We start from the raw sequence: 27,252 nt of genomic DNA on the forward strand, positions 1-27,252 counted from the left end.
CTTTCTGTTGTGTTCCAGTATCAGTCCCCATCATCTCCCCTGCGTGCAGCCGCGCACGCACCGTTCGGTTGTTTTTGAGGAAGAGCGTGCCAGTGCTAGAGCTCCCGTGGGGCCATCTTGCTTCTCTCCCCACCTGGGGCTCGTGCGTGGGGGTGAGGGAAGGGTCAGAATTCAAGTCCACTGGCAATCCCGACGTGAATTTGTTCAATAACCACACCGACAACAAAGCTAGCGATCAAGTCCCAAGTTAAGGCTGGCCTGCCGACTCTCCACAGGCCAGTCTGTGTACAGACAGGAACCCTTTGAGTCCCTCCAGCAGCAACCGGAGCAGAGGCCCCCGGAGGTCAGGGGCTCTGGGCGGCCCTGGCTGTGTCTGCCTGCTTTGGAATTTGTCTTGGAACCAGTTGCGACATTTTGTTGGCCCGTTAATGAGTTCGATGGAATTCTCCACACGTTCCTGTTGTAGTGTGGAGTTACAGCTGTAACCATTGTTTTTTAATGATCACTTATCAGCTCTCGTTTCCTCTCAGCTTTTCCTGACTCCTTGTGTACCTTGTAAGTCAGAGGTGTGTCCTGCGCGGCCCTGTCTGAGGGCTGCGGTGACTCATGGGTTTCGAGGTGAACACCGGCTCAGGGCCTGGCTTTCTAGGAACCCTCGGCAAAGGCAGCGAGTGGCAGGCGGTGTGACCCGTCACTGTCCTGAGAAGTACAGTCCCTAGCAACAGCATGCTTCTCCCAGCCCAAACATCCTTCCAAATGGTGATGGACTGATTAATTTTATAACTATGGGTTTCTATGTAGGAAATTCGTTGAAACAAAAAAAAAGTGGAGAAAAGAAATATAGGTCCCATGGTTTCCCTTATTTGCAATAATTCGTATATGTCTAGGACAAGCAGAAGGTCAAAAGCTATGTACCCATAACCACACAAGATGATGCTGAGCGAAATGAACCCCACGATAGGGACACAAAAGGTTTTATCTTTGTTGATGTTGTTTTTTTTTGTTTCTTTTTGCATGTTCTTCCCTCATGGTATAACTCATTTTCACTGTATTTGATTCCTGTGCCCTGCATCCTATATATATATATATATATATATATATATATATATATATATATTTCTAATGTGGGGAGAGGAAGGGAAATAACAAAATGCTGAAATAAGGATACAGGTTGAACCATTGTAACAGTGAGATGTGCAAGACAGAATGCTGAAAATGAACTTTACAGATTCAGGTGGCGGGGGGAATTGCGGAGGTGAGGAGGGAAGGGACAGTAAGGGCAAAACAAAGGAGGGGTAACAATGCTCGATAGGAAATGGACTCATTGCCTTACTGACGTCACTGTAACCCCTCTGTACAGTATCTTTACAATAAAAAATATACACAAAAAAGTGGAGATCTGTAAGCATGATATACAGAGACACCCATCTCATGGCTGAATTACTTCTTTGTTTCATCTAGGATCTTAAAATGCAAACATCAAGTGTTTTTTTTTTTTTTAATTCTGGGCAGAATACTGGCTGCTCATACAGAGCACTCATTATATTTTTAAGTGTTATACAACTATTTAATTTTCTATGTACACACAAACACTATTTATATAAATTAAGCTTTAATAACTAAACAGGAGTTTACAAATACGGTTTTTCAAGGTCTACAGCCAATAAGAAATATGGAGATTTCAAATGTGGCTCTTCGGAAGGACTATTTGAAAATTACCAACCCGGGTCAAAGGGTTGGGGATGGATCCTTGTCTAGGGTGCACAAGGCCCTCATTGTGATCCCAGCACTGCAAGTTGACAAGCAACAGGAAGATGAAGAGAAACCTAGGACAAATCACTGCATCATTCTTAAAAGCCAAATTCGTGATTCTCTTATTTCTGAATCTAATTATGGATTCAAATAGGGCTTTTAAGGTTGCCTTCAAAAAGCTAAATGTCACATAAGCTAAAGGTGAAGTTATATTTCTTTAAGGTGAAAAGGACTGAGACTCCTTGTAGCCATTCTGGCTTTCAAATAATTCTTCCTTTGGTGACCCCTAGATCCGTGATCTTAAACAATTACATTAAGATACCTCTTTATGTGAAAACTGTGTAGCCCTGTGTACATCTCTAAAACTAATACCAAAAATGTTTCATGGTAAATAAATGCAAAAGAAAAAAGGGGGGTTGCTGTTGATATTGCATTTTTAAATACATTTTTTCTCCTCTTCCTATTCCTCTTCACCTTCCAGCTGGTTCTACAGCTTCAACTCAGCCTTGAGCTCTCACTTGGCTTTTTCACTCAAAGATGGAGCTTTACGCTAGGCACCGGTGGTTCACACCTGTAATCCTAGCCACTCAGGAGGCTGAGATCTGAGGATCGTGGTTCAAAGTCAGCCTAGGCAGGAAAGTCCGTGAAACTCTTATCTCCAATAAACCACTAGAAAACCAGAAGTGGTGCTGTGGCTCAAGCGGTAGAGCACAGAGACAGCACCAAAGCCCAGAGTTCAAGCCCCACAACCAACCAAAAAAAAAAAAAAAAGATGAACCTTTTCTACTGGAGACACACCTCCACTTACAGGATTTTGCCTGGTTAATTGGAGATAGTTTCTCAGATCTGTCTGCCCAGGTTGGCTTCCAACTTCAATCTTCATATCTCAGCCTCTCAAGTAGCTAGGATTACAGGCACCGGGCTCAGCAACATCCCTTAGTTTTGTTTTGTTTAAACTCTACCACTGAGCCATGCCTCCAGCCTACATTGCCATGTGTGGGAATAGGCTCTGGTCACTACCTGGCCCCCAGCCAATAGAGCACCGCCTACACTTCTTTTTCTCCAGCCTTCTGTGTGGTGCCTTTCCAGCCAACCCTTCTCGAAGGGTCCTTTGCACACTGGTTACTAGGACACTCTTCTTGGCTGCTGGCTGCTAAATGGAGCAGTAACTCCTGATGAGAAAAGGAAAGTAACACTGGCCGATCTGTCACCTTAGTCCTGGCTCTGTGGCTAGAGTGGGCCATGGGTACAGGTGGCCTTTCCTCCTGGTCCAAACACCTCGACACACATGTGGCCTATGGCAATAGGGACTCAGAATATTTTGTTTTTGCTTTTGTTTTTGGCCAGTTGTGGGGCCTGAACTCTGGGCCTGGGCGCTGTCCCTCAGCTCTTCAGCTCAAGGTGAGCGCTCTACCACTTGAGCCACAGTGCCACGTCATTTTTTTTTCTGCTTATAGGGTACTAAGGAAATGAACTCAGGGCCTCATGCATGCAAGGCAAACCCTCTACCACTGAGCCACCTTCCCAGCTCCTAACTCAGCACTTTTTTGTGGGATGAAAGATGGAGCCTTTTGGCCAGGCAGAGCTTAATTTGCTCTCATTGGCTCCCTGGCAGTACACATGGGCCAATCCCAGCATTTTGGAGAACTTTTTAAATCACTGAATGGTAGAAGTGTCAGAGCCTCATCCAACTACTAAATAATCATGAACGGGGAGGGTGGGGGCTGGGCCCTCCGGGAAGGACTGCCTCTGGCATTTGCCATAACACCCTAAGACTTACGCCACTAAAGCTCAGTTTGCTGCCCCAGAGAATTGGATAACCTACAGAAATCCCCCAGTCAACCTACCTTTCATCTAGCCTGTTAAACCAGCAACAGACTCCGGGCTGTGGAGCTAAGGCCTCCGCAGCAGCCTCCGGCCAGCTCCGTTGGGCTGTCGTGAGATGAACAGGGGCAGGCAGAGCCATGGCAAGCCGGGACAGCGGCTGCATCGTCAGCCACTCCCTGCTCCGACTGGCTTTGTAAAACAGAGGCCCCCAAGATTTCCACCCAGCAAGCCCACTGTCAAGTCAGAAAGCCAGCCTCTACCACTTATGATAAAACTGCCCTAACGGACAGCCCACTGCTTTCAATGAGCATTTCTTGTGGTCTGCAGGTCCAGGCAGAAGGTCAGTCTAGCCAGCCAGCCCCTGGTGGTAGCTCACGCAGCGAGCCGCGTCCTCTGATGGCAGCACGTCTCCTCTGTAGGCTTCTGTGGAATCCAATGGCCTTCATAGCGGCAGCATGCGCCTTTTTAGTTACAATGCTTTTCAGAATCTATTCTTACATCTCTGGCTCCTCTGCTGAGGGAGTCAATCGCCTAGGTTGTTGCAGAATCTTGCCAATTAGAAAAGAACTCATTGTCTAGGTGACGCAGAGAAGACTGAACTGACCAAGACTGCCTGTGCTTTATTCAATGAGGTTGGAACATGAGAGGTCACACACCAAGACAGACACGGTTTAGGGATCCTCTATAAAGAATATAAGTTACAAAAAAAAAAAAAAGTCCAAGGTGGAAAAAATGCCAGGAAATCAGCCCGGTTCCTTGGTCATATGGTCCTGTTGGCATCACAGGTGGAAGGCAGCATTGCAGGTACCTCACCCCCGAGGCTGAACAGCACATCCGCCCATCCGCACGCACACCCATCCGCCTCACACGCGCACCTCCACCTCTGCTTCTATGAGTAAAACTTGCTGTTGCTAACCCTCTTCTCTCGCAGCCTGAAATCGAAGCAGATTGAACACCATCAGCAGGGTATGAGATACAGGCTCTGTCCTACCTACCCCTTCCCAGCTACACACTGGTGGGCAACTGATGGCTGGTCAGTACAGGACTGAGAGGCGGGTGCTTGGGAGAGCTCTCAGGTCTTGGTAAGATATGGAGTCTCCCAGAGGTTCAACCTCTTCCTGGGTAAAATAGAGGTTATGCTGACTTAGGCTGATAGACGGCTGTCAGTATCAGGTTGGTTGTTTGGAACCTACTGGCACCTTGTGAGGCACACAGGGCCCTGGCTGCATCTCCTCCCGTCATACCTGGGGTACAACCTGGTAGGGGCAAGTTTCTGTCCTGATCCTGATCTGCTAAACTAGTCCATTCTTGGGGATTTAATAAAGACTCCTTAAGAGTTAATAGTCAGGGGGCTGGGAAGGTGGCTCAGTGGTAGAGTGCTTGCTTCCCATGCATGAGGCCCTGGGTTTGATTCCTCAGCACCATATGCACAGAAAAAGCCTGAAGTGGGCGCTGAGGCTCAAGTAGTAGAGTGCTAGCCTTGAGCTGAGGAGCTCAGGGCAGTGCCCAGGTCCAGAGTTCAAGCTCCATGACAGACAATAAAAAATTTTAAAGAAGTTAATGGTCAGCTGGGCACTGGTGGCTCACACCTGTAATCTTAGCTACTCAGAAGGCTTAAAGCTAAGGATCATGGTTCAAAGCTAGCCTGGACAGGAAAGTCCCTGAAACTCTTGTTTCTTTTTTGTCAGTTGTAGGGCTTAAACTCAGGGCCTGAGTGCCGTCCCTGAGCTTTTGTGCTCAAAGCTCGCACTCTACCACTTCAAGCCACATCTCCACTTCAGGTTTTCTGGTGGTTATTGAAGGGTCTCACAGACTTTCCTGCCTGGGCTGGCTTCAAACCATGATCCTCAGCTATCAGTCTCCTGAGTAGTTTGGATTACAGACGGGAGCCACCAGTGCCCAGCTAGTGTGAGTCTTGTCTCTAATACACTACTCAGAAAAAGCTGGAAGTGGAGCAGTGGCTCAGTAATAGACTGCTAGCCTGGAGTCAAAAATAAGCCCAGGGACAGCACTCAGGCCTAGAGTTCAAGCCCCAGGAGCAACACAAAGGAAAAAAGAAGTTAGTGGTCATTCGGGCTGGAGTATATTCCTCGCATGTATGAGGCCCTGGGTTCCATCCTCACCACTGCAAAGGACATAAAGTCAGGGATCGTGGTTAATTTTCATGATTCCACTGCAACGTCCTTCTAGAGAAGAGAGTTCTACTTGGGGAAGGGGCGGGCACTTAGGCACCGTTATCAATTCATTTACAAAAGCTCGGCCACGGGGGAGGCCCACTCACCTCCGGTTGCACCTGTCCTGGTACAGCTGGAGCTGGTTCTCGTTGACGTTGAACTCCTTCACCAGAGCATCTCGGTTGGCATTACGCAGGTTCTGGTGTGTGTCGTACAAGAAGAGCTGGTTGTTCAGTTCTTCCTGCCTCCTTCGCAGCTGGCGACAGGAGGAATACAGCTCCTCCTCACACTCCTGGAAAGCAGGGGAGAGACCAGCGTGAGCATTCGGTGCTGGACGGGCCCAGGGGCCGAGCTTTGACCACACAGGGAAGCCAGGGCTTCGGAAAACTGTCCCCCTTCATAATTGTCCCCCTTTCAAAATGCCGCAAAGAGTGCAGGGAAACAGCTCAGTGTGGTGACAGAGGCAGGGAGGAGGTGGAGAATTTAGGATATGATGGAGGAGAGGAAGGTGGCAGTTTGGGGCCAGCACAGGATTGGGGGGGTGGGGGAGGGGGCAGGGGAGGGGGCGGGGGGCTAGAAAGAACTTATCTCAAAAAGCAAATAAATATGGCACTGCATGCCTGTAATCCCAATTACGGAGGCAGAGGTAGGAGGATCACAGACAGGGCCAAGCCGAGCAGAAAGCCTGAGGCACAGTCTGGAAAACAAACTAAATAGGGGACTAGGGGATGGTTCAAGTGTTTGCCTAAGCAGCACAAGGCCTTGAGTTCAAGCTCCAATGCCACGAAAACAAACAAACAAACCAACTAAATAAATCATAGGCTAACTGGAGATAAGAGTCTGACAAAGTTTTCTTCCTAGGCTGGCTTTAAACTGTGATCCTCAGATCTCAGCCTCTTGAGAAGCTAGGATTACAAGCGTGAGCTACTGGCACGTGCCTGGAAGAAAATCATTTTTAACCTCAAAAACTAGGCCCAAAACTCCAAGAGAGCAAAGGAAGGGTGATATTGTCAAAAAGAAATGCACTCATTACCTGACTTATGTAACTGTAACCCCCCTGGAAGTCACTTTTATAATAACTTTTTTTTTTTTTTGGTCAGTCAAGGGCTTGAACTCTGGGCCTGGGCACTGTCCCTCAGCTCCTCAACTCAAGCAAGCGCGCTACTGTTTGAGCCACAGCACCACTTCCAGTTTTCTGATGGTTCATTGGAGATAAGAGTCTCATGGACTTTCCTGCCTGGGCTGGCTTTGAACTGTGATCCTCAGATCTCAGCCTCCTGAGTAGCTAGGATGACAGGCGTAAGCCACCGGCGCCTGGCAATAACAATTCTTAAAATTAAAAAAACAAAACAACTATGACAACTCATGAGTATTGTTCCCAATCCCCAGGCTTCTAGAATGTGGGGTGGGGTCTTCTTCAAAGAGATGCACACACCTGCTTAGCTGAACTTGGGCCAACAACACAAGTTGGCCTTCCCGGGAACTCTGGGAAGCACCAGTCTGGATCATGTAAGTAGCGGCTGCTTGCCACGAATGAGCAGGCTGGCTGGCATACATCAACCCCAAACAAACTGTTCACTTTCACAGACCTAGTCAACATGGGTCAAAGAAAATGGTCCTTTTGTACTTTGATCTATTACTCCATGGCTAAATATCTAGCCTTCAGAAACACTTTTTAATCAGCAAGAAAAAAAAAGTTGCACACAGATCTTTGTTATTTGTGAAATAAAAAACTGCCAACAATCGGCGTGTCCGTGGGTGGGAGTTGGGTAAGTGGATGAGGGACAGGGGCTGACCAGGGAAAGCAGCCACGCATCAGCGCAGGAATGCTGGAAGCCCCCTGTGATGCCGGGGAGGCACAGCAGAGGAGTCTAACTTCTGAAACATCACATTCGAGATAAAAACAAATAACTAAAAAGTCCAGGGCAGAGGAAATCTACTAACACGCTAGCCGTGGTTTTCTCTCGCGGGCTGTTCAAGGGAAATTTTGGTTTTCAATTCTCCCTACTCTTTTTTACCCTCCTTCTCAAATTAAATAGAATGGGGAAGAGAAATGGTGTGAAAGGTACCCTTTCGAACCCCTCTCTACCGCCAGCCAAGTAAAGGGCTGCGAGTTGATGGAGTAATGGTGACATGAAAGTGGCTTCCTCCGCTCGGGTGTAAAGCGCTGACGGCTAGTTTTCTGGGGCTGGCAACTCAGCTCAGCATATGTTTTGGGAGTCAACTCCATCGCAGCCCTGGCTGATCAATCCCCGGCTCAGACAGCCTTGCCAGCGGCTGTTTAATGAAGTCTTCCCCCAGCACCCAGGGAACGGACAAGAAATACAACAAGGTGAGACGCAGAGCCCCCAGCAAAGGCCCACGTCCATCAAGCGGAGCTGGACCCGTCCCAATTCAACTGGGGGGGGGCAGATCTATGAGACCCACCCCTGCCCCAGTGTCCCCCAACCCTGCACCATCAAGGAGGTCTAGGGAAGCAAGCACAATTCCCTTCCACGTACACCGCCTGTGTGTGCGGCAGGCCAGACCGAATCATCTCAGGGATGTTTCTGACAGCCTGGCAGTGCTGCGCCATCTAAAGCCATTTTCAGGGCGGGGTGCTCTGTGCTGGGTTCTCCATGCACAGAGGGGGGATGCCAGACCTGTGGCAGGACACAGGGAGGGAAGGAAGCTGAAGAAGGCCGCATTCTAGCTCCGCTCGCCCGTGGCTCCTGCTGAAGCTCGCCCTTACCACTGCACCAGCCTGAGAGACGAACGGACCCCACGAGTCCATCTCTGGGAACTAACGGTAAGCAGAGAATTCAGGTTTAAAAGAAGGAAAGGTGCGAGGGGAGGGGGCGCCTGTGGCTCACGCCTGTCATCCTAGCTACACAGGGAGCTGAGATCTGAGGATCGAGGTTCAAAGCCAGCTGGCGCAGGAAAGGCTGTGAGGCCCTTATCTCCAATTAATCACCAAAAAAAAAAACAGGCATGGCGCAGTGGCTCAAGTGGTAGAATGGCAGCCTTGAGTGAAAAAGGTAAGGGCCTGAGTTCCAGCCCAGGGACGAGCACAAAGAGAAAAAAATAAAAGAAGGCAAGGTAGTCACTTATTGAAATGGCTTCCACCTGCATTCCCGACTTGAAGGAAGGCTGAAGCTAGGGTCAGTCTACACTAGAGGAAGCTAAGAGGTTTTTTTTACAGCAGCAATTCTGCCTTTCAGGAGACATTTTGCAATGTCTGCAGGTGGGTGGGGTCATCCTACGGGGGGAGTGAGATGCATAAAACCTCCTACAATACAGAGGCCAGTGTCCACAGCCCCAACTGCGAATGCTGCCCACCCACAAGACACGATGCAAGGTAACAGGAGTTTGCTCACGCCTGGGAAATGAAGGAAGCAAACAGAACTGACGCTACCTTCCTCCACTTCTTACTCTCCAGTTACAACTGTTCTACACTGCCCACGGGAGCCGGACTGGGGTTTAATGGGATTTAATTTTTCTTTTTAATTTAAAGACATTGATACAAAACAGTAATTCTGACTTTAGTCTCTTCATTGACCGAGGCATCTCGGTCTTTTGGATGATGAGTTGACACATGCATAATTCATTCTCAAAAAGGAGAAGTTTTAGATCCACAAATTCTCAGCAAGAATCGTGGGATAATTGGATTTCCCCCACGGGCGCCACCATGTCTTCCGGGCAGCGCCTGGTGGAGCAACGGAAGCTGGAGGCCAGCGTGGAGCTGCAGACCTTCAACAGTACTGCATACAGAATGCCTGCAAAGATCCCTGCTGGTGGGTGTTCCGGGGATCGCTTCCTAGCGATCATTTCCAGGAACCCAGGCCCTGTGCTTTGGTTGAAACACCGTTTCCTCCATTGAGGAATGCCTTCAAATACAAAGTGACAAATGTTTCCAAAGCTCAAGAAAACACTTTTTTTTTTTTTTGTAGCTAAATGACTATTAGATATTTCAGATCTTTTCTGTGGCCTGGTCGTGTAGCCAGAGTTAGAGAAAAATTAATGATTTCCTACTCCAATAAGATAACTGAGTGAAGAAGTACAGTACTAAATAATAATGACCTAGTTCTATTGCTGAAGTACTTTTGTATTAAGACAAACAACAACCCTAACCACCAAATATACCAAAATACACCTTTCATAAGTGAATTTGTTTTTTCTATACCCGGAATATTATGTATGTTTTATTTACTGATGTTTACATTTAGGAAGGAAAATGTTTTTGTTTATTAAAACAACAGTATTTGTAACATGTTCTTAAGACTTTAATATTAGAATAAAATTTGTTCTTTTCTCATGAAAAAAAAAAATCATTGGCTAACTTAGTAGTCCTGGTACAGGGAGAAATTGATACAAACCTTCTACCACAGAAATGACTGTAGGAACTGATTTTCTTTTTAGGAGGGGAGCCATCATTTAAGGTTAAATTTTTGTTATCAACATAACTTTCTGTTTTTTACAGTTGAATATTTAAAATTATTTCAAAGAGGAAATCTTTGTTACCCATACTCTTCTCCTTTCAAGATAGAATTCTATCGCCATTTTTTTTTCTTGGTGCTGATCCTGCGGTTAATCTCTAGCCCTAGGTGCGGTCCTTGAGCTTTGGTGCTCAAAGCCAGCGCTTGAGCCACAGATCTACTTCTGGCTTTTTGTGGTTCACTGGAGATAAGAGTCTCATGGACTTTCCTGCCTGGGCTGGTTTTGAACCATGATCTTCAGATCTCAGCCTCCTGAATAGCCAGGATGACAGGCAGGATCTACCAGCACCTAAGCATCAAGACAAAAGGGAAAACACCTTGGCTGTCTAAGGTTCTTCGGCCACTAAGTATGGACCTTTATGTCTCTGCTTCCTACTGCACATCCTCTTCCATCTTATCTTGATGCTTCTAAAATGCTTTGGAGCAGAAAACAACCACGACTGTGAAAAGTGAACGCAAGGCAACAGCTCTGGGGAAGGCGTCGGGCTGTCTCCTCTGAGTGGAGTCCGTGAATTTCTACCACACCGACTTTGGCCACAGCTACTCCCAGGAATCCGCCCCCTCTGCCCCTCCCTCTGGTCTGCAGCTTCTCAGCTGCTTCCCGGAAGCTGTCAGAGGCACAGCCAAAAGAACACTGGCACAGGCTATGAATTCCTTACACGGAAAATAACCAGGAGGAGAAAGCAAGAAGGGCACCGAGAGGCACGAGCCTGGAGCACAGGGCCATAGACTCACTGGCTCTTTCAAACCTTGTAACAGCCAGGTGCTGGTAGTTTGCACCTAGCTACTCAGAGAAGTGAGAGTCACAAGATCACAGTTCAAAGCCAGCCCGGGCAGAAAAGTTCCTGAGATTCTATCTCCAAAATAACCAGTAAAGCCAGGCACCGGTGGTTCACGCCTGTCATCCTAGCTACTCAGAAGGCTGAGATCTGAGGATCATGGTTCAAAGCCAGCCCAGGCAGGAAAGTCCATGAGACTCTTATCTCCAATAAACCACTAGAAAACCGGAAGTGGCGCTGTAGTTCAAGTGGTAGAGCGCTCGCCTTGAGCTGAAGAGCTGAGGGACAGTGCCCAAGCCCAGAATTCAAGTCCCATGACCAAAAAAAAAAAAAGTAAAAAGGCATGGCTCAAGCTGAGTAAGTGCACCAAGCCCTAAGCTTAAAGCCCAATACCAGAAGGCTACATCATGCGACCTTGTCTTGCTACACACAAGAAGGGGTGGAGGGGAATTAAAAATCTTCAAGTCCGGCGCCGGTGGCTCACGCCTGGCATCCTAGCTACTCAGGAAGCTGAGATCTGAGGATCACAGTTCAAAGCCAGCCTGGGCAGGAAAGTCCAAAAGACTCTTATCTCCCATAAAAAACCTGAAGTGGCGCTATGGCTCAAGTGGTAGAGCACTCACCTTGAGCTGAAGAGCTGAGGGACAGCGCCCAGGCCCAGAGTTCAAGCCCCACAACCAACAAAACAAAAAACAAAAAATCCTCAAGGCCTTTGGGAACCAACAAGACTAGAAGGAAGGAAGGCTCCGCTGGCAGCAGGGAGTGCTCCCGCTTCAGCACGCAGGGCCTTCGAAGGCCAACAGGAGTGAAGAGCGTCCCGTGCTGCCTGGCTGTCAGTGCGAGCAATGCGTGCGGGCTTCGCGCCGCCCCGGCATGCCGCGCGGCACTCTCGGGGCAGAGCAGGGCGCTGCACAACCAGCAACAAAGCCTTCTTCTTTTCTGATGTCTCATCCTTGGGCCGGTCGGCCCTCAAGGGGTTTTTAAGTCCCTCAGCCCACAGTGCCACCGGCCAGTCCCAGCCCTCTACCCACTCACCAAGACCGGCCGCATCTCACAGAAAACCAGGAGGGATGCCAGCTCGATGTCCTCGCTGTACCCATTCTTCAGAGGCACGGATCTGAACCCTGCAGCGGAACGGGAGAGGGTGCCAAGGTGGTCGTTAACATGGATCTTCACTTTCCTGGGGTGCCTGGAGATCACGTGCCCCCTCGGAGACGCGGCGAAGGTAGTGTGCCATGCTTGGGGCTGGCATTCTGGAAGCCAGAGGTCTATCCCGGAGGTCAAGGGAGAGACCAGCATCCTGCACAGACTGGCTCACTCAGGGCAAAGCTAAAGAAAAAACCTCTGCCATCTAGCAATGAAACCGATTCATGCAGAAGACATAGAAACCCACAGAACGTTCCACATGGAATCGAGATGACTGCAGCTGTGGTCACGTCCTTAAGCACTCCTGAGGTCGAGACCCCAGCGGGCCATGAATTCTCACACCCATTTCCTGCACTTGGCCCTTACCCCTAATGGGACCGAAGAGTGTGTTCATCTGAAAAGATTTACAATCTGCTTCTCCTGGGGCCATTTCTGAGGAGCTGTTTATCCACCTCTGAAAGCCATCCCCTATTTATAATTAGGGCCCGGTTACTGTGGCTCAAGTGACAGAGCACCACCCTTGAACTAAAAAGTCAAGCCAGGGCTTGAGGCCTGAGTTCAAGTATGAGTACCAGCTTGAAGAAGAGAGGGGGGAGAGGAGGACGAGGAGGAAGAAGAGAAGGAAGAGGAGGAATAGGACGAGGAGGAAGAGGAAAGGAAGAGGAGGAGGAAGAGGAGGAGGAAGAGGAAGAAGAGGAGGAGGAGTCATTTAAAAGCATGGCACCAATGAGTTTTCCATCTTCAGCATCTACTTTATCACAGGTGTCTTAAAAACTCCTTGTTGAAGCCAGGTGCCGATGGCTCACGCCTGTAATCCTAGCTACTCAGGAGGCTGAGATCTGAGGATCCCAGTTCAAAGCCAGGCCAGGCAGGAAAGTCCATAAAACTCTTATCTCCAATAAACCACTCAGAAAACCAGAAGTGGTGCTGTAGCTCAAGGGATAGAGCGCTCGCCTTGAGCTGAAGAGCTGAGGAACAGCGCCCAGGCCCAGAGTTCAAGCCCCACGACCGACCAAAACAAAAAACAAAAGCTCTGTGTTGACACTGTAGCTGCTGATTCTCCAGGGCACACAATGCACTCACTGGAGACACTCTTCTCCATTTCCTGGATGCCGCCTCCAGCTTTTTAGCTAGTTTTCCTCAGAGAACGTTTTATGCAATCGGTGTGCAGTGCTGAGGACAGCAGCCTGAGCTTCCCCTGAAGTGGGGAAGATGAGCAGATTCCACACCAGCAGCGTGTACAACACTGCACCCCATCTTACGACCATAATTCTCCCACAGAGAGCGGGAGGGCTGGCTATACTCTGATGACTTTTGTTAGAGAAAGTCTCAAACAGATCACTCAGTGGCGATACTGGAAGGAGCGTGCCCGGCTCCCGCCTCGCCCCTGCCCTTCACTCTACTTCATCACTTTGCTATCTGTCCATCTTCTTAATCATGCAGAGTAGGGCGAAGGGATAAACACACTTTCGCCAAGATACCCAGGCAACTCACTAAGCAAGCTCAGTATGAGATCCTCCTGATATCGTTTGTCCACAAACGAGGTTGATAAATGGCTCCCTGCTCCTACACCATCTTTGTACTGAACTTCCCTGTGGATGTCTTGGTTGGCTAAATGTGTCCTTGTCTTCACCAAAGTATGCTCTTGGAACATAGAATCTCTGAATCAAGCACGTTTGAAGGTATCTTAGCTGGGTGCAGGGGGCTGACTCACACCTGTAATCCTAGCTGCTCCAGACAACGGCAATTCAAGGTCAGCCCAGGTAGGAAAGTCCACTGGACTCCCATTTCCAGTGTCCAGGCCCCATGACTGAAGAAAGGAAGGGAGAGGAAGGAAGAGAGGAAGGAATCCCACCAGACTTCACAGGTGGCTGACACCTGTAATCCTAGCTACTACTCAGGACGCTGAGATCTGAGGATAGAAGTTCCAATCCAGCTGAAGCAGGCAAGTCCGTGAGACTCTGATCTCCAAACAGCAAGAAGCTAGAAGTAGAGCTGTGGCTCTACTTCCATCAGCCTTGAGCAGAAAAGCCAAGCGAGAGCATAAAACAAAATAAAAAGAAGAGAAAACAACCCTGGCGCCGTGGTAAGATGAGGACTCTGAAGACTTGCGGGCCTGGGACAGTGGTGCTTTATTCGCTGAGCTAATCCAAACAAAGCATGTGCAAATCAGAGCAGCACAGCTTGAGTGCCGTGCTAAAGTAGTTGGCCGTGTTGGCAAGTTAACCCAGAAGCGTTGCCAAATGTCAGGCCTCACGGGCTTACAAATGGGCATTTCTAACCACCCCAGGAGTTGCAGCGCTCTCCCTAACTCTTGCTTAGCCTACCCACCAAGGAAACCAACGCCTACACCAACATCAACACCGAAAAGACGGAGAGCCCCGTCTGCTGTCTGTCCTCTGCTGGAGCTGCGTGAGCCCATGCACGGAGGGCCTGGGAATCTGCGTTCTAGCCCGAAGCCCAGGGCAGGGCATCGTGCCACGGTCAGGTTACAGACAGGGGGAAGCTGAGGGGATGCCTGGCATGCTCCGAGCTTTCCAAGAAGACCCAGTTCCGCGCTGCACGGGACCCGAGTTCCCCCAACAAGTCCAAAGGATTGGCTTTATTAAATGACTAAAACGATCACCTCTTTCTCTTGAAAAAATAAATCTTAGAAAAGCAAGGGAATGGGACCCCCTGAGGAATCCAGAAAGATCTGTGGCCTGAATATGGCACACCTCAGAAAAATACTAAGGATGGGAATTCAAGATGGGGGGGAGGGAGGGAGAGGCGTTGGTTGTTGAAGCTCCCACGTGAGATCTAGGGATAAAGAAGACAGCCTCTTGCGAGTACGCGCTTCCGGTGACAGGACCGGCACCTGGAGCTTCCTCTGGGGGATTCGATCTCAGCTCCGGGCTGGAGGGGGGGGGGGGGGGTCCTTCTCGGAGGGGGCAGAGCCAGTGCCAGGTTGTGCTAGGTCCCACTTGAGTTAGTCCCAAGCCCACTCAACATGAGCCTCTGAAGCCATGAAGGTCTGTGGCGTTGTTGTTGTTTTTAATCAACATGGAAGAAATCATCTTAATTCAAAGAACCCGCCTCCCGATGTTATCGAAAGAGGTGAACTCTGAAAGCCAGGAGGCGCACCCAAGCCGGTCATCCCCCCCACGCTGCCACCACACCGTCAAGGGACCCCAGAGGGGGCAAACTGCTTGTTATCTTTCTTTTTCTGGTCAGTCGTGGGGCTTGAACTCAGGGCCTGAGCGCTGCCCCTGAGCTCTTTTGCCCAAGGCTGGTGCTCTCCCATTTTGAGCCACGGCACCACTTCCAGTTTTCTGGTGGTTCCCTGGAGATAAGAATCTGATGGGAACTTTCCTGCCTTGAACCCTGATCCTCAGATCTCGGCCTCCCGAGTAGCTGGGATGGCAGGCGTGAGCCACCGGCGCCCAGCTTTTTCTTTTTTTTTTTAAAGCCAGCAGCACAGACCGAAGAAAGATAATGAGCTCGCTTGGGTCTCTTCATCCAAGTGCCCCTTACCTGACTTGATGCCTTTGATGGGATAGGTGGCATGGGCCAGGAAGTTGGGGTCGCTGAACATGTCTTCCTCGTAGACCACGAAGCGCAGGAAGGCCAGGCTGGGGTCATAAATCTCAAAGGTCACCTTCTCCTGAGTGGGAGCCCACACAGGGCTGAGGCCATTGTCATCTGCGGGACACTGAAGCTCGTTAGAGGTGACACCGGCCCCGCCGCCCTCTCAGAAGCCCGCTTTTAGCCGCTCGGCATCTCAGCTTGGGCCCTAGGCAGGAAGGAATGCTGGGTCTTAAGACCCACTGTTTCCGGGCCCTGCCTGGCCTCATGTCCTAGCAAAGCAAGCGCAAAGGGGAGGCACGGGACTGAGCTCAGGGCCTCAGCCCTCCAGCCACATCTCCCGCCCATCTTTGCTTTCAGTTAGAGTCTTGCTCTGCCTGGGCTAGCCTTGGACTGCGATCCGTCCTGAAGGAGCAGGGGTGACAAACGCCAGCCCTCACCGCCAGCCCTCGCCTGCCCCCCTTGGGCGACCTCTCTCTGGGGGCAAAGGCTGCGTCATCTGGCCAGGCTGGCCGCTTCCCCACCCCCTAATGCGTCTGCTTTGAACCCAGCAGGTTCACCGGGTGCGAGCGTGAGTCAGAGAAGCTTGCCCTGAAGTCTCGACCTCATTTAGTCCCCACTAATCAGCAGCCACACACAGCACTGGGCACCAGGTCAGTGACTCAGTCAGATGGCCTTCTGAACCAAGTCGGCAGGAAGAGGAAGGGCAATGTCTGCACAGCAGATGGGCGGGTGTGGCGGCACACGCCTGTAACCCCAGCTGCCTGAGAAGTAAGGACCCAGGCTTTTTCCCAGGCTGGCCTTGGGTCATGACCTCTCTATCTGAAAAACAAACTAAACAAATGAAAGGACTGGAGGTGTGGCCCAAGCGGCTGGGCACCTGCCTAGCCCGTCCACGGCCCCGAGTTCCATCACTCACGGGGCCAACAAAAACATTTCCCAACCCCAAGGATCATCATCGGATGGATGAATCACTTGCTCAAAGGTGAAGAGAAAGAGCAGGCTACTCACTCACGACCGTGGTCTTAAACTTATTGTTGTCGTACTCCGCCCCACAGATCTCCACCTCCACGAAGGGGCAAGCAATACTTCGCCCGAGCTTGGGGAGGTGGCGAGCGCCGAGGACCTAAAAGGGCGAAGTCAGGAATGCAGCCCCGGCCGGCAGAAGCTGAACTTGCTCCCCCTCCCCACCCCTCCACACCCACACCCCTCCCCCCTGCAACAAGCCAAGCATCGTTTGATTGGAGTTCACCCACGCCAGGTCTGGGGAGCGACCGTCCACAGGTGGCCCCCCAAACCCCAGGCTGCCCGCCTCAGCGGGGTCTTATCTGGGCAGGAGAACAGGTACAATACACACACACACACACACACTCACACACACACACACACACACACACACACACACACACACACACACACACACACACACACACACACACACCCCGGGGCCGGGCTCCTGGGCTCCCAATTCCCCAGACCAGGGTGGGAAGAAGGAGGGCTACTCCTTCCTTGTGTAAGGACTGACACGCATGCGTGCTGCATTTTATCTTCCTTAATCTTGTGAGAAATGCCATTATTTAAATTATCACCCCGAAACCTCTGAAGATGGTATTGGGGAGCCTTGGCCCTGCCACTAACAAAGGGAAGACAGCCCTCCCTCTTCTGAGACCCAGGACCCCCGATCTCCTTCTCTTCCTGCCGGGAGGCTGGCTCCGCAGGGACCCCCAAGAGACAGACTCACAATGTCACCCCGCAAAGGCCCTGGGGGAGTGCCAGGCTAGGCTCAGGGACGTCCTCTCCCTCCCCCACAGTGATCTTGGGGTGAGCTGGGCGCGTGGTCCCTGCTGAGCACGTGTGACAGCGCGTGTGCGGGGTGGGGTACGCTGGGGCACCGCACCTTGACAGTGAGCGTCATCACCACCCTCCTCTGTGACTCGGGCGGTACCGGGTCGTACTTCTCCCCGCGCATGCTCTCGGGCTGCAGGACGTAGCCTGTCCGGCCATTGAGCGAGAACAGCGCATGGTTCATCTGCATGTATTTGTCTGGAAGGAGAGAGAGAAGCTGCCAGCTGCCGGGGACTCCTTCAGCCGAGCCCCCCGGGGCCTCAGAACCGTAGACTCCATCCTGAAGGTCACTCTTCGTTCCCCACCCCCACCCCCCACGGACCCCGTCTCTGGAAGAAGTTCTATGCATGAAGTCTGAGGCACCTGGATCCAGCCCAGCCTGAAGCCCCAGATCAGCTCCTAGACGAAGCTCACGTGTGTCCCTCCCAGTCTCAAGACAGGCCGCCCCGATGTCACATGGCCTGCCTCGTCCCCATGTCCCCAGTCCCCCCACCACCCCGCTGGTGAGGGCTCAGGTGGAACCGTTCCTCCCAGACTCCACACCCTACCAGCGCCCCGCGAGGCCCTGCGGCCCCGGCCGCCCCCCGCCGCCCCTCCCACCTGCGGTCTGGAAGTTGAGGGCCACCATCTGGGCGCCGCACAGCCACAGGCGGAACGGGTCATAGTTGGAGGAGTCCACGCGCTGTCCTTTGGGGTAGACACGCGTCAGGCCCTTCTGGTTGTACCGCAGCAGCTCCCGGGGCTTCTGCCGCACCATGCTGTCTGCCTTGGTCTCCACAAAGGAGCGGATCTCTCGGAAGTCGGGGTTCTCTGCACACAGAGCCGGGGGCACCCCATGTCTAAAGGTGTTGGGCCAGAGGGGCTCCCTGGTTCTCCCATAGCTCCTCAGTCTAGACAGGCCGCAGTTTACCTGCTGTTTAAAGCGACCGATCTCCTTGAACAAGAATGCACAGGAGCGGTAGGTAGGGAAAGGCCAGGAAGGGAGGTCTCAGACAGAAGCGGGAGGTTGGGGGCGCAGGTAGTGGATGGAAGACACAGAGAACGGGGGCTGAGGAGAGGGCTTCCGCAGTCAGGAGGCTGCAGATGCAGGACCAGGGACCCAGCGCTCTGGGGAAATGAGAGCCACGGGGCGGAAGGGGAGTCGCACGGGGCGTGGGGTGACGGGAAGGGGTGTTCAGGTGTGGCTGCGCTTCCTCTCTGCTCCCCCCGCCCCGTCCAGCTGGGGGGGGGTGGACCGCGAAGCAGTGGACACGCAGAGCCTGCCTGCAGTCCACCCTGAGCGCCAGCATCTTCCCTGGGTTCATTCTGGGGCTCGCCACTAGCTCTCTAGTCTCCTGTTCTGAAATCCCAGACGACAGAGAAGGAGTCGCTCAGAAGGCCCGAGCCTGGGTGAGGACATCATCAAAGGTCTTGCTACTTTGGGGTGAATTTGGGGGAGGGTGCGATGTCCAGCCCCTCCCTCACAATGAGGACCCCGGTCCTCAGCCCCAGCGTCACGGCTGTGTCATGTGTGTGCAGAGTCTGACCCGGAAGGTTTTCCTGGGCGACCCCGTGGGGGCCGGCTGCGGTCTCACACGAAGGCAGCCTGGTGACCACAGACGGTGACCAGAGACTCCAGTGAGGGGCGACAAGCCAGGAGCTGCAAGCCGCTTCCCGGAGCCGGGAGAAGCTAACAAGGAACGGGCCCAGCTCACCCCCGACTGCTTTCTGTCCCTCAAGGCTGAGACTCAGTGTGCGGCATGTCTAGCCACCAGGTCTGTGGCCATCTGCAGCAGGGGGAACAGATCTGCCTCCAGGTAGCTCCTGCCAAAGTGTTCCAAGGAGTGGAGGTGTCTGCATCCCGGACTTCAGAGCCAAAAGGAAGCGGCCAGTGCCTCCGCCCTCTGACATCCTCCTTCAGCCAGAGGCGGGGTCCGGGGAGGCTTACCTAGATTGTCCTTGGTTTTGCTGGTCGGCTTGCAGTAGACAACCAAGTCTGAGAGCTCAATGGCGATGGACTGGTTCTTCTCCCAGTACTTCATGTTGTTTTCCTGTTGGAGACCCGTCACCTCCAGCGACAGCCTTCCAGCCAGCGCCTGTGCCAGCTCCCGCAGCTCACCCCGCGCCCCGCGTCCCCACCCTCCTCCTCCCCACGCCCTCCCCGACGCTTGGGAGGCCCAGCTCAGAGCAAAGACTCAGTTCTGATTCCTGGTGGGGTGTTTTGGGTTTTGTTAACCTTCTAATAATGAGACTTAAGAAATTAGTCTCATGAACTCTTAGCCAACATCAAAACCAATTAAGGAGAAATGTAGATCAAAGACAGAGCAGAGCAGCCTTGAAGAAGGTTTAGCTTCCGCAACCATGCAGCAGCGAGCGATGGAGAAAGTGACAGAGAACCTTCCAGTGAAGTCACATGTGTTTCTCCATTCAGACAAGTGGAGAAGCTGTGGCTCACGCCTGTAATCCCAGCACTCAGGAGCTGAGACCGGAGGATCTTGGTTCAAAGCCAGCCTGGGCAAGAAAGTCAGTGAGAGGGGGCTGGGAAGGTGGCTCAGTGGCAGAGTGCTTGCCTTGCATGCCTGAGGCCCTGGGTTCGATTCCTCAGCACCACATAAGCAGAAAAAGCTGGAAGTAGTGCTGTGTCTCAAGTGGTAGAGCAGTAGCCTTGAGCTGAAGTGCTTAAGGATAGCGTCCAGGCCCAGAGCTCAAGCCCCACAACCAACAAAAAAAGAAAGAAAGAAAGAGAGAGAGAGAAAGAGAGAGAGAGAGAGACTTTTGTCTAAACTACCCAAAAAGCCAGAAGTGGCACTGTGGCTCAAGCGGTAGAGCACACTAGCCTTGAGCAAAAGCAGCTCAGGGGCAGAGAGCAGGCCCTGGGTTCAACCCCAGGACTGGCACAAAACAAGAACAAAATACACCAAGTCCCTACCCTGCAAAGAATCAATACCGAAAAGAAAAAAAAGGGGGGGAGGCTAGAGGTGAGCCCCGGGAGGCAGAGCACAGAGCGCCTGCCCAGCCAGCCCAGGACCCCGAGCCAAACACAAATGCCACCAGGAAACAGAAAAATGAAAGAAAAAAAAAGCACAGAAGAATCTAGAGCCATCTGAGGGCCTCTGGTTCGATTCGGGGCCAGAGGGGCGATGGAGAGGGCAGGCCACAGCAGGGCAGAGGGCCGCGCGATGGGGCTCAGCACAAAGCCTTGGAAAGCCTTCCCCCACCAGGGAAGGAAAAGGGGGGTGGAGGGTGCGCCCCCCGGGGGGCCCCAGGCTGGCTGGAGTGGAAGCGGCCTTCAGGGAGTGACCCCTCCCTTTGGGGGAGGGGTGGTGGGCCGGTGGCCCCACAGAGAGCCTGGGGGCGGCACCTGTCCCGCCACGGGCACGGTGACAAGGTGACAGCTCATCCCCCACCACGCACGCCCCCCCTCCCCCCGCAGCCACTCAGGTCAGGATCGGGCTCTTCCCGAGGGTCCACGCCCCGCGCCAGCTCTGCCAGCTGCACATTACGGGTTCTCCAAACCCCAACCCCTCGGTCTCAAAACCCAGCGGCCGGACACAGGTGCTGGCCTCAGGCCAAGGTGGGAAGGCCGCTCGGGGGCGGGATCGAGCCCCGCGGGGCGCTGTGGAGGATGGATCCCGGCTGCTCTGGGCCTCGTTCACGCAGGACAGCGCACACACAAGGCCAGCCTGGCTTGGTTAAGAGCCAGAGGGCAAACAAGCACCAAGCACCCTCTGATCCTGCTGGTCACGTTCCAGGGTCCCCTGCGGTCCCCTCTGCTTTCTAAGGAAAGGGGCCGGCCTGGCCTCCCGCCTGAGCCCTGTGCAGCCCTCTGGCCTGCGCCTCCCGCTGCCGGCCTCCACAGTGCCACGGTGCCCTCCAGGGCCCAGGCCTACCTTGGTGTCGATCTTCCAGGTGATCTGTCGAATGCTCTGGAACCACTCGAAGAGCTCCTCCACGCTGTCTGCGGCGAACTCCACCGGGGGGTCCCCCTGCTTCTTGGGCTCCAGGATGAAGACGAAAGGTTTCTGGTTCTTTCCATGCGGGGCTTTTACTGTGGGCGCAGCAGAGGCCACAGGGGCTGTGGGAAGGCCCAGCCTGCCCCGCCGGGCCTGCTCCTGCCCTGCCGCCCGCCCCAGAAGCCGTTTCTATCTCATGTTGAGATATGGCTGTCCCGGAACCTGTGGCATTCCTAGATAGCTTGGATTCCGATCTTGTCTCAATTGCAAGAGAATTGAGGCGAAATGTCCTCGAGTCCTCCTACACTCGACCGAACAGAACTAGGTAGGCTGTGCAATCTGTGCAATCAACCACCTGGCACCCCAACCCTGGCAGACAGGGCCTGCTGGGGCGGCAGATTACAGGTGTCATCGAGCTCCAGCTCGAGCGCTAAGCCTCATACACGCCTCCTCCAGGTAGCCCTCCCAGTTCGTCGGCCTCAAGCCACGCCTCTGCAAACACCTACCAACGTTGTAGTTATTCAGGTCCAGGATCCCTCTGCAGAGAGATCCTAGGGGATTATCTTCCATAATCTGTGAAGAAACATGGCGTTAGCCGGTCATCATAACAGGAGCGATGAAAAGCCAGCCGGTCCCCACAGCCCTGCGTCCATCCGAGAGAGACTGCGGGACTGTTAGAGCATGACTTCATTACAGGGTCTCTCCTGGGGCAAGGCGGGGCGGGGGGTGGGGGGCGCTAAAGAATGAAGCGCAGAAAGAGGATGGACCCAGACACTAACAGGTGCCTGTAGGTTCGAGTTTCATCTTCTAAACTCACAAAAATGTGCCTAGTGGATTTCAGAACATCCTAGCCCCCCTCTCTCGCACCACTGTGGAATGGGGCGCTCTGGACAACTACTTCACAGCTCGGGAACCTTCTGGGGCCAGGTGCTGGCAGTTCACGCCTGTCACCCTTGCTACTCAGGAGGCTGAGATCTGAGGATCCTAGTTCGAGGCCAGCCCAGGCAGGAACATCTGTGAGACTCTGATCTTTCATTACCAACCCCCCCCCCAAAAAAAACAACCAACTAGAAATAACGCTGTGGCTCAAAGTGGTGGAGTGCTAGCCTTGAGCAGAAAAGCTCAGGGGCAGTGGCCAGGCCCTGAGTTCAAGCCCTAGGGAAAGAAAAGAAAAGAAAAGAAAAGGGATGGAGGGAGGGAGGGAGAAAGAGAGAGGGAGAGAGGAGAAAGAAGGAGGGAGAGAGGGAGAGAGGGAAGGAAGGGAGAGAGGAAGGGAAGAAGGGAGGGAGGGAGGGAGGAAGGAAGGAAGGAAAGGAGGGAAGGAGGGAGGGAGGAAGGGAGGAAGGGAGGGAGAGAGGGAGAGAGGAAGGGAGGGAGGAAGGAAGGAAGGAAAGGAGGGAAGGAGGGAGGGAGGAAGGGAGGAAGGGAGGGAGAGAGGGAGAGAGGAAGGAAGGAAGGAAGGAAGGAAGGAAGGAAGGAAGGAAGGAAGGAAGGAAGGAAGGAAGGAAGGGAGGAAGGAAGGAAGGAAGGAAGGAAGGAGGGAGGGAGGAAGGGAGGAAGGGAGGGAGAGAGGGAGAGAGGAAGGAAGGAAGGAAGGAAGGAAGGAAGGAAGGAAGGGAGGAAGGAAGGAAGGAAGGAAGGAAGGAAGGAGGGAGGGAGGAAGGGAGGAAGGGAGGGAGAGAGGGAGAGAGGAAGGAAGGAAGGAAGGAAGGAAGGAGGGAGGGAGGAAGGGAGGAAGGAAAGGAGGGAAGGAGGGAGGGAGGGAGGGAGGAAGGGAGGGAGGGAGAGATGAAGGAAGGAAGGAAGAAAGGAGGGAGGGAGGGAGGAAGGGAGGAAGGGAGGGAGGGAGGGAGAGAGGAAGGAAGGAAGGAAGGAGGGAGGGAGGGAGGGAGGAAACCCTTCTGCGGCTCCTCTTGTCCTGTGGAAACAATGGTCCGTCCAGTCATGCGCGTTTTGGGGCCTTCTGAGCCCTGAGAAGCCCCAGCCCACCCTCCCCACCAGACACACCCTGCGTCTGGATTGCAGTGAATTCTGCAAACACCGTGGCCTGTAAAACTAGGCATGTGGGACACCTCACATTCTGTGGCTCCGACTACACTCCCACACACACACACACACACACACACACACGCTCACACACACACGCTCACACACACGCACACTCACACTCAGTCACACTCACACAAACACACACACACACACACTCTCACTCACACTCACTCTCACACTCACACACTCTCATACACACACTCTCACAGTCACACTCACACACCGTTTCCTTCCTGCGGATCTCTCACTACTGAGCTCTAACTTGATTTTGATTTTTTAAGGCTCAAGCATGCTTCCTCCAGGGAGCCCTCCCGGACTGACCCTGCCTCCCGTGTGAAATTAGTGCTCTGGGATGGAAAGTCCTTATCATAAGCCTGGGCCCTCAGCATGGTGCTGGCCCAGGGAAGCGAAAGGCGGTTGGAAGGGAAGAGAGGCCTCCTGTGAGCTTCGGGCCAGGGTGCCTGGCAAGCACCCCTCCCAGCAGGAACTCCACGCGTCTGGCGTCTGGCTTCCAGACCAACCATGCTGCGTGTGCAAACTGCACTGAGCACGGGACAAAGCCCCGCATCGGCAGCCAGCGGTGCCCACCCCCCCCCCGGGCCCCCCCCCCCGGGCCCCCCTCCCCGCGCAGGCAGGCGGACCTCCCGCCGTGACCGGGGACCAGGGCGGCTCACCTGCTTCTCCAGCCCCTCGGGGTCGCCGGCCGAGACGTCCTCCACGTAGTTGGACGGGAAGTACTGCTGGACTCGGGTCCCATAGTCCCCTTTCCACCTGCGCCAACGAGGAAGGCGTGGGGGGTCTGCACCAGGCCATGCTCATCCAATGCACAATCCATCCATACTCTACTGCTCCTGGGTTCCCGCTCACAGGAGAGGCCAGGCTAGCCCACGTGGCCCGCCGAGGGCTGCCTCTGCCGCCACAGAGCACTGGAAAGGGAGCCGCTGACTTCTTGTTTTTTAACCACCAGGGAACCATTTCCATGTTCAAATGAAATGGTAGACAGGGCATGGTGGCGCACGCCTGTAACCCCCAATACCAGGGGTGGAGATGTGGAAGCTCCTGGCTCCAATGCCACCAACAAACCAAGCGTGGTGGCCCAGGCCTGCAGTCCCAGCTCCAGGGAGAAATAAGAAAGAGGATTGCAGTTCCAAAGCCACTGAGGCCAAAAGCAAGGCCTGACATGAAAGTAACTGAGACAAGTAAGAACTCGGGACATGGCTCAAGCAGGAGAGCGCCCACCCCATTTGAAGGAAGGCTCGTGAGTTTCGACACTGGGGTGTATGGAGAAAGTTCTAGACCCAGGAGGCCTGGACTCAAACTCCAGCCCTACCATGGTGCGTGCTGTGTGCTTCAGGCTCCCCCATAGACAGGGGACAGCAAGAATGGGAGCAGAGCGGGGATCCAGCCAGAACCGGCCTGGAGGGAGAAAGTTCTGATTCTAAACCACCTTCGAGGTCCCCGGGCCGGAGGGAGTCCCCCACGGGAGACTGCGCTGGGCAGGCGTGGGGGTGGGGCCGCGGTGGGACCCTGCACCAGAGCCTGCACTAGTCTGCGTAGCGACTCTTCCGCCCTCGGTAACCAACCCCACAGCACTGTGGGAACAACCCAGAGAGCCGCCATGCGTGCGACACACAGGACTAAGCAGCAGCCTACGAATTTGGATTGCAAGGAGCACATGGCGGTGACTCCGGCCATTCACTGCACGAAGATGATCTGCCGCAGGAACGCCATCGGCTTGGGGCGGGGGGGGGGGGAGGGGGGGGGGGTGCGAAGGGAGGTGTGTGATGCTGCGTCACAGGACTCAGCAGGCAGGTGAGCACAGGTGGCACCCGGGTGCTGTCCCAGAGCCCCTTCCGCCCCCCCCCCCCCACTTCCCCGGCCTTACCAGCCCCCTGGCTCCTTGCAGACATTGTGGATGAGGGCACCCCGACAGAAGGTCAGCTCGTCAGCACGCTTGGCCTTGTAGTCGTAGAGAGCCTTCACGGTCCTCTGGGGCTTTTCGGGGGGGGGGGGAAGGGGGACAGGAAGGACAAGGACAAGGTCAGGAGCAGATCAAGGCCTGCACCCCCATTGCCATCTTCTCTTAGGGACCTGGAGGGCACAGCGCCATCTGCTGGCGACCGTCTGGAATTGCAGCTGACAAAAAAAAAAAAAAAGGACTCAGGTTGGAGGTTGAGATCAAGGTCAGAATCAAAGACCACCTGGGAGTCTTTTCCTAACACAGACAGGATGGATGAGTTTGGGGGGTACACAACCACCACCCCTGAAATCCCGAACAACTCGTCCAGCCGCACTGGGCCGTCCCCTCCTCCACTACCCCCCCACTTCCCACCCTCGCAACCCTGCCCTCCGCGGGAGCCTGACACCTTGCTGCACCAGCCAGAGTCCTCCGCGTCGGCAGGGATAAGAAAAGCAAGACCTAAAATGGGAATCAAAATTCCCTCCAAAGAACTTGCCTGCACAGCAGGACTAAATGAGTATCCACCCAGCAAGAAAAGCGCTGATGGGGAACATTCTTGCTTCCCTGCAGGCCGGGTGGTAGGGAGAAGGTAGGAGTGCGTGTGGCCATCACCCCTGCCATCCAGCTGACCGCACGCCAGCTGCGTTCACCACCAAGCCTGCGCTGCTCTGTCACTGCTGTGGCAAAGTCAGAAGACTGTTTCCCCCGAGTGTATCAGAGCGCGCCTGCCCTCCCAGCTTCTCCGGAGGCAGAGATAGGAGGATCATTGTCCCACTGGGTGTACCAGAGCACGCCAGCTTCTCTGGAGGCAGGAGGAGGATCACGGTTCCAGGCCAACCCAGACAGAAGCTAGCAAGACTCCATCTCAACGAAGAAGCTAGGCACAGTGCTTCAACCTATCGTCCCCGGTAAGTAAGAAGCCACGGGAAGGAGGTTAGAGGCCTGAGGCTTGTCACAAACAAGCTCATTCTCATCACCAAAACATCCCTCCATACTGAGAAAAGTTGTTGCTCTTAGCTAACGTGTTCTGTGCACGCCACCTCTCACGACTGCCTTTCTTGCTGAAGAGTTTCACTGGCCGAGGATGATACAGACAAGAAGGAAAGTCATGTGCGCACTTCCACCTCGACCTCCAGCGGGACCCCTTCATAGGCGAGAGCTGTGCACTATGCGTGTGTGAGACCATCACACACACACACACACACACACTCACACACACACGCACACACACTCTCACACACACACGCACACACACACACACACACACACACGGCATCTGCGATGACTCTTGCTCAACCAGCTCGAGCTACACTGGAGACAGAAGCTGGGCGTGAGGAAGGGGCTGGGGGCTGAAAGCAGAATCGGATCCTACAATGCAGGCAGAGGTCAGGTGGGCATCGGAGATAGTGCCGGCGTGCAAAGGAGGTCAGCCGGCCAAAGCTGACCGAATTTATAAACACCACGGGCTCCCTCAGCACGCACAGAGACATTTGGAAGATTTTTAATTAGAAGCCATTTAGCCCAAAGGTGTTCATCAGACCTCAAGGGCTTTAGCATAGCAGAGCCTCATTTGGAAGAATTCTATTAATTTTTCCCCTGACATTACCTGCTACACTGTCAAACATCACTTCTTAACACACACACACACACACACACACACACACACACTTAGGCCAGACACCATGGCTCATGCCTATAATCCCATTCACCCAGGAAAGGGAGGTAAGGAAGTAAGGAGGATCGCGGTTT

The 27,252-nt window shown here is 53.4% G+C and overlaps 1 protein-coding gene across 1 annotated transcript; it reads right to left on the bottom strand.

The window, feature by feature from the left end:
- Positions 1-4,179: 4,179 nt before the first annotated feature.
- On the bottom strand, positions 4,180-25,595 carry LOC122101116 (1-phosphatidylinositol 4,5-bisphosphate phosphodiesterase gamma-2-like; the record flags this gene model as incomplete). Its single annotated transcript, XM_042671462.1, has 12 exons — positions 4,180-4,511; positions 5,861-6,045; positions 12,043-12,131; positions 15,667-15,834; positions 16,729-16,843; positions 17,615-17,760; positions 18,163-18,372; positions 19,490-19,592; positions 21,432-21,589; positions 22,001-22,067; positions 24,218-24,314; positions 25,429-25,595. Coding segments are annotated over 12 exons (1,548 nt in total), but the record flags the coding sequence as incomplete, so codon positions are not given.
- Positions 25,596-27,252: the final 1,657 nt, after the last annotated feature.

Source organism: Dipodomys spectabilis, unplaced genomic scaffold, assembly GCF_019054845.1.
Source record: "Dipodomys spectabilis isolate Male_0828 unplaced genomic scaffold, ASM1905484v1 ptg000628l, whole genome shotgun sequence".
Taxonomy (NCBI): Eukaryota; Metazoa; Chordata; class Mammalia; order Rodentia; family Heteromyidae; genus Dipodomys; species Dipodomys spectabilis.